This window comes from Nanorana parkeri, unplaced genomic scaffold (assembly GCF_000935625.1).
Source record: "Nanorana parkeri isolate BGI_ZX_2015 unplaced genomic scaffold, ASM93562v1 scaffold245, whole genome shotgun sequence".
NCBI classification, from domain to species: Eukaryota; Metazoa; Chordata; class Amphibia; order Anura; family Dicroglossidae; genus Nanorana; species Nanorana parkeri.
In genome coordinates, this window is record NW_017306513.1 from 1,345,639 (window position 1) to 1,358,658 (window position 13,020).

The following is a 13,020-nucleotide window of genomic DNA, read 5'->3' on the forward strand; positions in this document are numbered from 1 at the left end:
ACAGCCCCAAAACATCACTGCTCTAGAGGAGATCTGCATGGAGGAATGGGCCAACATACCAGCAACAGTGTGTGCCAACCTTGTGAAGACGTACAGGACACGTTTGACCTCTGTCATTGCCAACAAAGGATATATAACAAAGTATTGAGATGACCTTTTGATATTGACCAAATACTTATTTTCCACCATAATTTGCAAATAAATTGGTTCCAAATCAGCCAATGTGATTTGTCTGGATTTGTTTTCTCATTTTGTCTCTCATAGTTGAGGTCTACCTATGATGCCAATTACAGGCCTCTCTCATCTTTTTAAGTGGGAGAACTTGCACAATTGGTGGCTGACTAAATACTTTTTTGCCCCACTGTATTTAAAGGAGAACTATGAGGTTAGGGCTTTTCCCCATAGTTCTCCTAAGTTCTCCACAAACTAGCGTCCTCCCGTCACCCAAAGCTTAGTATACCGCGAGCTTTAGCTCGCGGTATACTGAGACGCCGCAGCCGGAACGGATCCCGACAATTATGTGTTCGCTCACTTCCCGATCTACTGAGCCGACCTGTGACAGTTTCATTGTCACAGGTCAGGTCAGATTATGAGGCTGAGTGCAAATCACTCGCCTCATAATTCTCCTTTTGAAAAAAAAAATTTGTCTTTTAATTTAATTTTTTTAAACACTTTTTTTAATGTATTTTTTTTATTTTAACCCTTTCGCTGCCAAGCCCTCCGGAACATTTTTCAAATCAGCTGGCCAAGCCATTTTTGAATTTTCTGCAATATTTTCCTATTGATTTGATTTTCAACTGCTGGGTTGCTAGCGTTTGTAAAAGACCCCCCAAACCATATATTTTCTGAAAGCGCAGGCCCGGTAGAATAAAAAGATGGTGATACTAAATTTGTAGGCCCTGCGATAATTGCGCAAATGTTTCTCAAATTAATATTAAACCGATAAAAATACACAATTCAATTGTTAAAACACACCAAAAGCAGTATCCGTGAACAAAAAAAAATATTTTCTGACTAAATCTAAGATAAAACTTTTATTTATTTAATTGCAACACAAGGTATCACAATGCGTCACAAAGCTTTGCCATGCGCTGCCACAGTTAATTTAATGGTTTTTTTTAAAAAGAAAAAAATAAATTAAAAAGATCATGCACTGCAATGCGTTCTAACAACGCACTGCAGCGCATGTGCATGGTGTGCACCACAATATGTGTATGTTATGTGGGGGGAGGGAGGGGTTGTGCTTTTTTTTATTAGTTTTTTTTGTACACATTTTTATTTTTTTATTACATTTTCTATTTATTTTTTAATTATTTTATTTTTTTACTTTTGGGGGGGCTACGGTGAAAGTCTAAATAGACCCCTGACATTTCCCTTTTGAAATAGAAAAAGAAATTAACTACAGAGTGAGAGTCATCCAAAAACTCACAGGATGACAGCGACTCCGATCACTATACCGCTCGGCCATCCTGAATTGCCAGCCAAAATCAGCAGAGGAGGGGCCTGAAGGAGAAAGCTCTCTATCAGGTCCTCCCATGCTGATTGATATCAGACAGTGGGCGGGTGCAATAGCTAGCCTGCTATTGGCTATTGCATTTTACAATATCCAATAGCAGGCTGGGTATGGCTCCCAGCCTGCAGATGAAGAGGAGGCAGGGGGGCGGGGCAGAGGAGAAGCGGCCAAACCGGGGGAGCGTCGGACCGGGGGAAGAGGAGCCGACGGACCGGAGGAAGTGGAGCGGACGAACCCCCCATCTGCAGCGCTGGTCCTGAGCTCTGCTGTGCCCGGTGCGGGACCAGGACGAGTAGCTTTGTGACAGGGGATCAGAGGGACATCAGTACACGATCTACCTCTGGTGTCAGAATGCAGGAAGTTATGTATATTACATCACTTCCGCATTTTGTTGTCACTCTCCGGCTTCAGAAGCTGGAGAGAAGCTGATGAAGCAGACCTATGCTTCATCAGATCCTTTGGGGGTCCCTAGATGACATTAGGGGTCTTAAAGACGCCTGATGTCTCCACAAAGAGGACCTATCACCCCCTCTATGCTATCACATAGGGGGATTTTTAGCGCCCTATGCGATAACAATAAAGTTAAGTGAAAAAGAGTTTTAAAAAATTATAGTTGCAGAAAAAAAAAGATTAAAGTCACACATAAAAAGAATTCAAATAAAAAAAAAAAAGATTTTAAAATCCCCACATGCGTCGAGTGTGCATACGTCTAAAAACAACAATTGCGCCCATTACTCCGCACATGTTATATATCACGGCGAACGTAAGAGCGTGAACAACAATTTCAGTGGCCATTATTCACTGATAACACTAAACTGATAAGCGGTAAAAGCTTTTAAAGCATCGCCTATGGCCAATTTTGGGTATGGTAGCTTTTTGCGATTTTGGGGTGAATGCAATTTTAAGGCTTGACATGTTTGGTGTCTATTCAACCAACGTTACCACGTCTTTTATAGTTTGCCAAAACATTGGGTAATAATAAATATACTATAACAATGTAAAAAAAATGTTTTTCTTTCTAAAATCTCAGTTGTGATTAAATAACACCACACAAAAGCTCTATGTGTCCTCAAAAAATGGTATAAAATGTATTTCAGTACAGCGTTGCATGACTGAATAAATGTCAGTCAAAGTACCACAGCGCTGAAAACTGAAAAATGGCCTGGCCAGGAAGGGGTGTAAACGTCTTTCAGTGGTTAAAACAGTTTGGTTTTAAACCTACTCAACATTGGTATACACAGCATTTTTTTCCATAAAAAAAAAAGATGTACAAATCTCATGGCAACAAACAATTTTCCTGATACAAGCTCATTTAGTTCTACACCGAGTCTTCTAAAAGCCAAGTTTGCATTAACACTTATGTACCTTCCAGGCAGCTTCCGTCCTTACATTCTTTTATTGTGCAGCAACATCCTTGTGCACAGACTAAAGTACTGACAAAGGTAAGGTGTAAAGAAAATAGCTCACCTGGGATTTATGAATAACATGATTTGCCTCCAGCTGGATAGCAAACTTCACGCCTAGTTCAGAGGAAAATGATCCCATTGGAGATAAGGTGCCTGATGTCAGGACAATTGTGCGAACATTACCACTTAAATCGGAAAAAGCCTAACAAGACAGAGGAATGGGTTTTTATATTATTACATGCAACATTTAACATTGCAGACAAAAACATATGCATGTTACTGATTTGTAGATGTGTTGCCATGAGGCAGCATAAGCAGTGAGGCAGGAAATCAACTACAGGACAGCTCACACCAATAGCCTTTAAATTGTGTTTACTATTGATTTACTGCAACTAATTACTCTGCAGGTTAATTTTCAAAACACTTCACAATTAATACCTATAAAAAAAACAATTAAACATATAGACTAATATAAATGTAACCACAGTGCAATGAAGAACTGTATATAATAATAATAATTTTAAAAAAACTTCCTACACTTCCACATTACAACAAGAGTTAATAAGAGAACTGTTTAAAAAAGGGCTTAGGCAAGACAGAGATAACTTATTTTACTGCCTCAGTCAATTTATTCATGAACTAAATGGACAGGCAATCACAAACAAGGGAACCATAATATGTTTAGCTTTACAGCAGCTTTGGTAAGCCTTCAAGATGCTAAACCTCTAAAGCCCCACAAAAAAGGCACTGGTTCAATTTCTCCACAAAAAGCCACCAGTAAAATCTGTTCCTTGGAGTACAGTACAGGACACAGGCAGATTCAGATACAACTAAAGGTGGCCATACACTTTACAACCATCGCAAGATCTTAGTCTTGCGATGGTTGTAAAGGGGCGGGCTTCCGATGACCGCAATGCTGAACGGGCAGTGTGCGCGTGCGCACACCGGCCCGTGCGGGATTGATCTTACGATCATGCTAAAAACCAGCCGAAAATCGTACGATTCTCGGCTGGTTTTCTAGCATGCTCCTTAGACAAAAGACGTGCGACCGTACAGTAGAAACGGTCGCACGTCTTCCATACACTTTGCGATTATCGTACGATCGCGGGATTTCCCACGACTATCGTGCGATAATCGCACAGTGTATGGGCACCTTAAGTAATATGCAGGTATCATCAGGTCATGGGCCAAAGCTGTGCTGTAGGACCCCATATATTCCCACCCACTCCAGTAAACCCTCAGTTATATTTCAAGCAGTAAAGGATATAGAGGGGAGGGTCATGTGTTCTGTACTGTACTCTAAGAAAAGGGTTTTACTGGTAAGTCAAAAATCCTATTCTTTTAGTACAGTACATGGCGCAGGCAGATTCAAAGTCAACTTGGACGTTCCAAACCAACAGAACAGAGGGGTAGGCCACACAGCAAAACAACTGCCAATAGGGCCATATAACAGAACAAAGGGCAAACCCAAACTCAGATAGCAGCCTGCAGCACCTTATGGCCAAAACAAGCAGATGCCCAAACATCCACCTGTAAGAACCTATCAACAGAAAACCAGGTGGCAGCCTAGCACATTTGCCATGCTTTTGCTTAATGGCAAAATTCCCAAGAGGCACTGACAGATCTAGTAGAATGTGCCCTACCATTTTCATAGTAAGTCTGCAGAATATTGTTTTCGAACCACCGAGAAATGGTGGAATGAGAGACAGGGAGCCCCCGCAGCAAGATCTACATGTACAGCATGAACCACATCCAAACAATGGCACAACACTTCCCTAAGATGCTTAGAAGCAGGACAAAAAGGGAAGAACAAAGATGAAAAGAGGATCTTAGGCAAAAAGGAATCCCTTGGTTTAAAGACCCCCTTTTTCTGTTGGAGAACAAAAAAAGTACTTTATATGACAGAGGCCCAAAATCTCCTAGAGGAAATAATAGCGACCAGGAAAACTACTTTGCACTTACAAATATCCTTGATAGGCTAAAGGGAGCACGCTGAAGGGGTGAAAGGACCAGATCGAGATCCCAAGGAGTCACTGGAGGATGTCTAGGAGGAGCAACATGAGCGATCCCCCTAAAGAAAAATCCTTAACAGAATATGACAGCCCCCTTTCCCTCATGATCTGGGCTTTAACAGCCATGTTGTGAGAGCTAGCGAATGAGAAGCAGGATGGAACACTGGGCCTTAATACAGGAGGTCCGGATGGTCTGGAAGCAGCCATGGGGAGTCCACCAACATGTGAAGGACATCCAAGTACCACACTCTTTTGGGCCAGTTGGGGGTCATCTGGACAACTGAAATACTTTCTGTCTCCATTCTGCAAAGAAGACAAGGAAGGATCTTCAAGGAGGAAATATATAGATCAGGGAAAACTGATCCCATGGAGCCACCATAGCAACCACCATGAAGACTCTCAGGTCCCTGGACCCAAGCATGCCCAGCTTGCAGCTGAATGTGGATGCCAGGAGATCTTTGATTGATATCCTGCAACGGCAGCAAATCTCCTGAAACACCTCGGGGATTAGGGTTCATTCCCCTAGGATCTGGTCGCTGCCAACTGACAAAGTCTTCCTGCCCAGGCTGGTGCCCAAAGCTAATTCCATGGGTCACCAATCCAGATTGTCGGAGTCATTGCCGTGGCTAAACGCAGCCAGGAGCACTTGAAGAATCACAGAAAACAAGGTAAGAAAAATTAGAAACAGCTACCTTGGTAGAGAGGAGGCATGCATCACCTAAGGACACTAGCATGATCAATGACAATGTATAAATACATAAATGGTCCATATAGTGAGCTTGGTGCAAAATTATTCACTTTAAGGTCACTGCAAAAGGACAAGGGGCACTCTTTGCATCTGGAGGAAAAGAGGTTTAACCTTTAAATACGGAAAGGATTCTTCACAGTTAGAGCTGTGAAAATGTGGTATAGACTTCCCCAGGAGCTAGTTCTAGCTAGCTCAGTTAATTGTTTTAAAAAACATCTGGATGTATTATTAAATGCACAGAATATTACTGGATATGGAGTTCTTATAGGTATATTAAGCATCAGAGATTGTTGATCCAGGGAATATCCGATTGCCTTATAGGATCAGGAAGGATTTTTTTTCCCCTGTTGGAGCACATAGAACCATGTTTTATAGGGTAGGGGGTTTTTTTTGCCTTCCTCTGGATCAACAAGGGGTAGCTGTGGGCATAGCGTTCTGTTTAGCCTTTTCTTCTCTTTTTCTCTATAGGTTGAACTCGATTGTCTTTTTTTCAACCTGACTAACTATGTAGCAAAAAACTGAGGATTTCTTGCAGTGGGAGGGGTTATATGGGATCCTACAGCTCTGGCCAGTGACCACATACCTGATGATACCTGCAAATAACCCAGTCGTTTCTGAATCTGCCTGTGTTCTGTACTATAAGAGCAAGAAATAACAGTTTTACGTTTTTTAGGTCAGAGCTAAGATACTCTCCTAATGCCAAGGAAATGCTTTACCTCAAAGTGTATCTAAACCCAAAAACTAAAATTTTATATATTGCAGTATACCAGTCCTTAGCTGTATTATATTTCCCTTTATTTGGCATAGTGATTCAGCAATTAACACAATTTCTGTCCCTTCTACATTCATTTCTCCTTTGTATTTATAGAGGGAGCCATAGGTTTCACACAAGCTAAACTTCAAACATGTGTCCCTTTACATGGTGGATTGATGGATCTAGTAGCGAGCACAAAAAAGATAAGGAAGTTTGTGTCTTCTTTTCAGCTTAAAGAAACTGACAAGGACACTGCGTTTCTGGCAATGTCAACTGGTATTTTCTGTGCTTGCTAAAAATGTTCTTAGCCTGAAAAATAAACTAAATGCAGCCCCCACACTGAAGGATTGCTAACCTGCACTATATAACATTTTTGTTTTGGGGTTTAGATGCAATTTAAGGCAATCCTCCATTTTCTTAATCTTGCAGCTGAGCTTGAATACTTAATTCTCACACATAGGTAGCTCAGTGCCTCAGGGCAGCAGTTTCCAGTAAATATGACTCGTTGCCAAACCAGGCATCTCTCTAATTTTGCAGTCAAATCACCACAGTTCACATGGCATCCATATACAATGTAATTTTGTCTAGGCTGTAAATGCCATGCTAGAGCTCTGAGCAGAATTTGTCATGCATTGCTTTTCCGTTAGTATCCACTTTCTTAAACACTTTATTATTTATTTTATTTTGGAATCACTATATATTCTTTTTTTTAATTTGCAAAAAGTAAAAAAAACAGTATAGGTAGACAGTTTGAGGTATTAGAAGAAACTGAGTGCAAGTTACCACGGCAGGGTTTAAACACCAAAAATTCAGTGTATAAACCAAGGTCTTTTGACGAACACGTCTGCGATAATTTTGTCTTGCAAAGAATCCATTTTCATCAGCAACATCTTGTTTGTTTGTCCATATGTAAGACTGCTGCAGAGCAATTCTGTAATCTTCTGCAAATCTAAAGAAATAAGTATATGATTACTTCAACTGACAGAAAGAAATGCCCACACCAACAATTTAAAAATCTTCTGCAGTGGCTAACAATTTTGGTACGGAGGTAAGGTGGGTTTAATTCTTCAAAACCCACACAGTTCGGCAATTACATACAATAGGTGTATTAAACTGCTACATAACTGTTAGGGAGTATGGCACAATTACACCCCAGGGATTAGGCAGATATTTTTTCCTGATAAAACAATGAAAACCACACTTTTCAGCGCTGCACATCACTAATTGGAGCTACCAATCAAATGAATGGATTTTTCCATTTAGCTAAAAATGGGTAAACTTTTCCATTGATAAGAGATAGGGCAGGGAGACATTATACAAAATATATTGTCTCACTTTGCTCTTGAAGGCTATAGGGCCTATTAATAAAAATGCCCAAAACAACTGCTTTTATTACATTTAATTTTACCAAATTTTACAGAAAAATCTCTAAAGGTTATCCTCAGTTTATAAAATAAATTAACATGCTCAGCTCTCTTTCAGTGACATTTGTTAGACTCTAAGCTACCCTTATTAGACAGTTGCTATGCTCCAGGTATTTTCTTGGCGAATGGTCTAAAGGAGGCATGGCTGATGGTGCAGCAGGCAGTTAGAACCCCACTGAATGACACATTTTTGAGTGGTGAGAGTGCAAATTAGAGCACAGAAAAAAGGTAATCCCAAGGGGCCCAAATAATAGGAATTTGTACACACTGTAAAATCCTTTTTTTTTTTAGTCTATTGAGAAACACAGAAGTCTTTAACCTTTGGTTTATACTGCTGACTACAGAAGGAATGGAAAAGGGCAAACAGAAAAACTGTAGGTAGCTTAGGACTACCGTTTCTGCTACCTGCATGGCTTGTTTTTTTTTAGCAAAGCAGTACCAGGAACAAAATAACAAAACCACAGAGGGGTGGGATCTCTATGGATTCCACAAAAAGGATTTCAAGTTGAGCATACAAATCCTATTTTCTTTCTCATCCTGAGGGGTGGGCACCCAAAAATAAAATGCTAACAGACTTATGAAACAGAAAACTGGGGACTGCCTGCAGGTCAAAGAACTGACTAAAGGGGTTTCCACCTGAAACTTTAATAAAACCCCAGTGTTTTTGCAACAAAACATTGTATGTTGATCACTGTTAAATGTATGCAATCACCAAAAAGGGCGTTGATGTATTTGGTCTCTCAGAACTCGCAAGCCCTTTACCATTTTCTTTGGACTGAAAGATTTAGTTTCATTCGATAGCTGCAATGCTTGCTTTTTTATGTTCTGCTGCAGTTAAATGTGGAATGTGTTGCACAGTTATTATATATCTGGCACACATCACAGTGTAGTTGGGGAGCTAGGTTATTTAGCTTGGTTGCATCTTCTGTTTAGTTGTGATTACTTCAGATGTGTTCAGTATGTTGTAAATGTGGAAGAAAACTGAGCAACATATAGTTTAAAACTCAACAAAAACAGAGGTTATATTTAGTGAAACGCTGACATATGAACAAACCGCACTCACTCCATTTTCTCCCCACACTCCCCGTAACAAGTTAATTTACCAATGGTGAATTACCCCTAGAGGACGTTGGGTAAGCAGTACACATACATTCACAGCATTCCAAAATAATCCCTCATATGTGAAGTATATCCAAACAGGGATAAATATTTGCACCAAATATTCAATGCAAAAAATACTCTAATTCATATAAATGCAATTCCACAACACCAATTTACCCATAGGCACCTGAACTTTAAAAACATTAAAAACTCATACTCCTGCACGATACAAATATTTTGAAATGTAAACATGATTATTTTTCTCCCTATAAGTCCTATTATATCTAATTATCCCTTCCTCCTGGTGGAAAAGAAGTCCTTCTTAATGAAATTTGCTGTATTTATCGTATGTCTACAAAGGAGGCCTCCTTTAACAATAACAAATTTAATAATGTATTTATTGCGAGATAGAATTCATTGATTCCAGCCAAATGCCAAAAATTATGTTCTTCTTCGTTCCAGATTGTGCATATCAATTAATCCGAATGAAATTCAAATCCTGTTCCTGACTGCAATTTAGCCAGAAACCTTAGCAGTAGGGATGCGCCGAAACATATCGACCGAAAATGGCACTTTTTGCAAAATGGCGAAAGTGCAGTGCATCCAGTTTCTCTCCTCCAGCGCTGTGCGCTGCTCTGTGTCCCCTCTGACACAGCCCAGCATCCAGCAGGGAAGAGAGAAACTGTCAAAGGAGGCAGAGCAGTGCGGCACTGCCGGCTCACCCTCCTGCGAGTCAGGATGGAGAGCGGAGCACAAGCAGTCAGCTGATCGCTGACTGTTTGACAATAATTGGACATAGTATGAGTTGCTATGTGCCAGTAATGAATAAATTAGGAAGTGCTCTACATCACTTCCAGTTCATTCATGATTGTGCACATAGTAACTCATACTATATGCACAATCTATGAATGAACAGGAACACACGGTATAGAGGATTCCTGTTCATTTATAACAGGGGCTGCAGAAAAAGAGATTGTGGTCTCTGTGTCTTCAATCTCTTTAACCTATTTTAAAAGGGAAATATCAGGGGTCTGTATAGGCCCCTGATATTTCACTGTAGGCCGCAGAAGTAAAGTAAAAAAATATATATATGTATGTATGTATGTATGTATGTATGTATGTATGTATATATATATATATATATATATTTCCTGACACCCTACATGGCAGCATACAATGGGTATGGCTCCGCCCCCAGCTCAATCACAGGACCAGTTATACTATAAATTAAAGCCCGCCTCCCAAGGCCACCATTCTTTTTTCTGTCCTCACTGCTCAAGCCGGTTATACTAAGAATATGTTTGAGTGTTTGCCCTCACCTTGCTGGTTTCTTCTGGCCTGCCGCACAGGTTCAGCCTCTCCTATTGAGAAGTTCCCTTTGTTCAGGTGGCTAAATGCAATCTTAATAGGGAAGCCTTCCCCATAGCCTTTGAGTTGGGGTGGAGGAAATGGTCTCTTCATGTTCAGATGCTTCTTCCATCATGGCGGCGGGTTGAATACTTGCTTAACCTCCTGACCTTGTGACTCCAGAGAAGAACCGTGACTCAGCTGCATCATTCAGAAACTATGGTTGTAGTGCGATGATCACATGCATGGACAAGCTGTCAAGTAGGATCCACTCCATTTTCTTTCAATGTGTTTAAGAAATACATGTGCTACTATTTCCTATGGCCTTGCAGTGCTGCTTTGCTCTGGCTGAATCTTTCAGAATACCTGTTATGTCTGTAGAGCCATTCAGTTCTCCATGTGTGCTTAAACCTTACAGGTGCATTACAGGGAAGTATGTGATTCTGTGGCGCTGCTATGCCTTAGCTGAATCTTGCAGGTATTTGCCTCAAAAACATCCATTAGCCTGCTTGTGGTGCTTCACCCTGCAGGTGCTTGCTGAGTGCCGGCTGCTGCCATGTGCTCTGCTGCTAAAGCTTACTAGATCTTACAGAAATGTTTGTTTGCTAACTCTCTCAGCTTAAGGCCTGGTTCACACCTGTACGTTTTGTAGCGCGCTCAACACTCTACGAATGCTCTACAAAACGCTCAAACATGAAAATCCCATTGTTTTCTATGGGTATGGTTCACACCTTGCCGTATTTCAGCCCGTTTAAACACGCTACAAAGCGGCCTACGCCTGAAAAGGTACATGAGCTTCTTTGCGGCGTTTTTGTCGCACGTTTCCATTGGGATACAGCCAAGTAGCCCTCGGAAACACGCGAATCGCGGTAAAAACGCATATCACGTCACACGCGCATATTCGATACGCCTAGGCGTGAACAGAGCCTCAATCTTGAGCCTTAACTCTTTGGGTGCCTTTCATGTGAGTATTTTGCTGTCACCTGTGGTTCCCCAAGCATTGTTAATGTTTAAATGTAACGTATGGTATTGTTGCTTCTTGCAGGCCTATCCTGCCTGTTATTCAGTAATCTTTTCATGGTCCTATGTATACAGCATTGCGTTAGTGTCCAGAGCTTGTGATGCTATAACTCTGAGCACATGAGTATGTGGCTTCCAGGTTTTCAGCATGGCTGTTAGTGTCTGGCAGGATCTGACATGTGCTGTTTAATCACATCATTATCTTCAGTTTCATCTGTGTTTGTAAGGTTGGATCATGTGTCAATTACCTAACCTCCTTCCCAGGTCCTGATCAGGTGCTGATCAGCAGACGTGAAGCTGCTGATGCAGTGCGTTTTTGACGTGTTTTTGATGCGTTTTCGGTCCGGATGCTGACAGTTAATTTTTTGTCAATGTTGATGACATCATAATAAGTGGAGTAAGAATACAATTTTTTCTTTTTTTCCCCCTCTTAGCTGCATTGCGTTGCGTTTTCGTTGCGTTTCAAGGCCGTTTCCGGACCGGACAAAATGTGACATGCAGTATTTTTTCTGTCGTAAGCTGAACGGACTGCGCACGTGAGAACTGGAGCCCATAAAACACATAGGGATACATTGGGATGCATTTTGAGTGCAGCAGCGTACGGAGCCGGTCAGAACACAAAACGGACGTCGTGTGAACAGGCCCTTACACTTACTTTATAAACTGTCTGATGCCTTACACAGTGGTGATGTACTTTATGAACTATCAATTACTAGCCCAGTAATGGCACTTACTGGCCAGGGCAGTCCATACTTGGCCTAAGAACAGAGACTGACCTTTTGGCTGGCAATAAGGTCTCATGGGCATGGTAGTTCTGAACAAATTGACATCAGCAGTGACTTCATAGTGAGGCTGCTATGGATATGCTGCATTGCTCATCCCAAACTGCAATTGCCTTGAGTTGGTACAGATCTCGCCACACACACACACACACACACACACACACACACAAATATCTAATGTCACAGGGATGGAAGAATTCACAATCCTCCTTTCTTTGAAACAAACCAAGATTACTCCCTCCCAAGAAAAGCAAAAGTCCTTGAGGGTACCTCTTGTTGGTTATGTGTTCAGATGAAACACTGAGATCTTGAGGAATGCTGAACTAAGTTCTACTTGCTTAGGCCATTATATGAATGGATATAACATTGTGCAGAAAAATAACTTCTTGTGTATTACAGATAAGCATCCACACAGGGACCAGCATTCCACTACAGCACCATCTACAGCTCAAAAGACATCAGTACATTAGTTTATGCTGTTGCATTTCCAACACCTCTGACCAACTTGCCCAGTAGGTCTCAGGTTGTGGGAGCTTACAAAAGTTTGAGCATTTACTGTTCAGAGTATATGCTCATGGGTCCTGTTAAGAGTTCAAGACGAACATTGTCAGGTTTTTCTTCTCATCTTTCAGTCCATTCATTACCATCAGGTTCCTTGGTTCAAGCAAAACCTTAGGTTATAAGTACACACGTGTCGCATAATCTTTTCCAGTCCAAAGATATCAAGCGTTTTTCCTCTAATTTTCCTAGTGGGACAACTAGGAGGCTTAAGACTAGTCTTGGTTTGAACTCTTTAAACAGATGGATCAGGATCCAAATATTGCATGTGGAATCACTATATTCATCACTTAAGGCATCAACAGGCTTTAGGATGCTGTGCCTGGCAGATGTGTATTCACATACCTGCGCATCT

General features: G+C 41.1%; 1 protein-coding gene across 1 annotated transcript in view; it reads right to left on the reverse strand.

Moving 5' to 3' along the window:
* BRIP1 (BRCA1 interacting protein C-terminal helicase 1) overlaps positions 1 to 13,020 on the reverse strand; it is a 227,098-nt gene that overhangs the window by 116,864 nt on the left and 97,214 nt on the right. Inside the window, 2 exon segments of the mRNA XM_018556660.1 lie at positions 2,981 to 3,121; positions 7,217 to 7,382. Coding sequence (XP_018412162.1) covers positions 2,981 to 3,121; positions 7,217 to 7,382 — 307 coding nt within the window.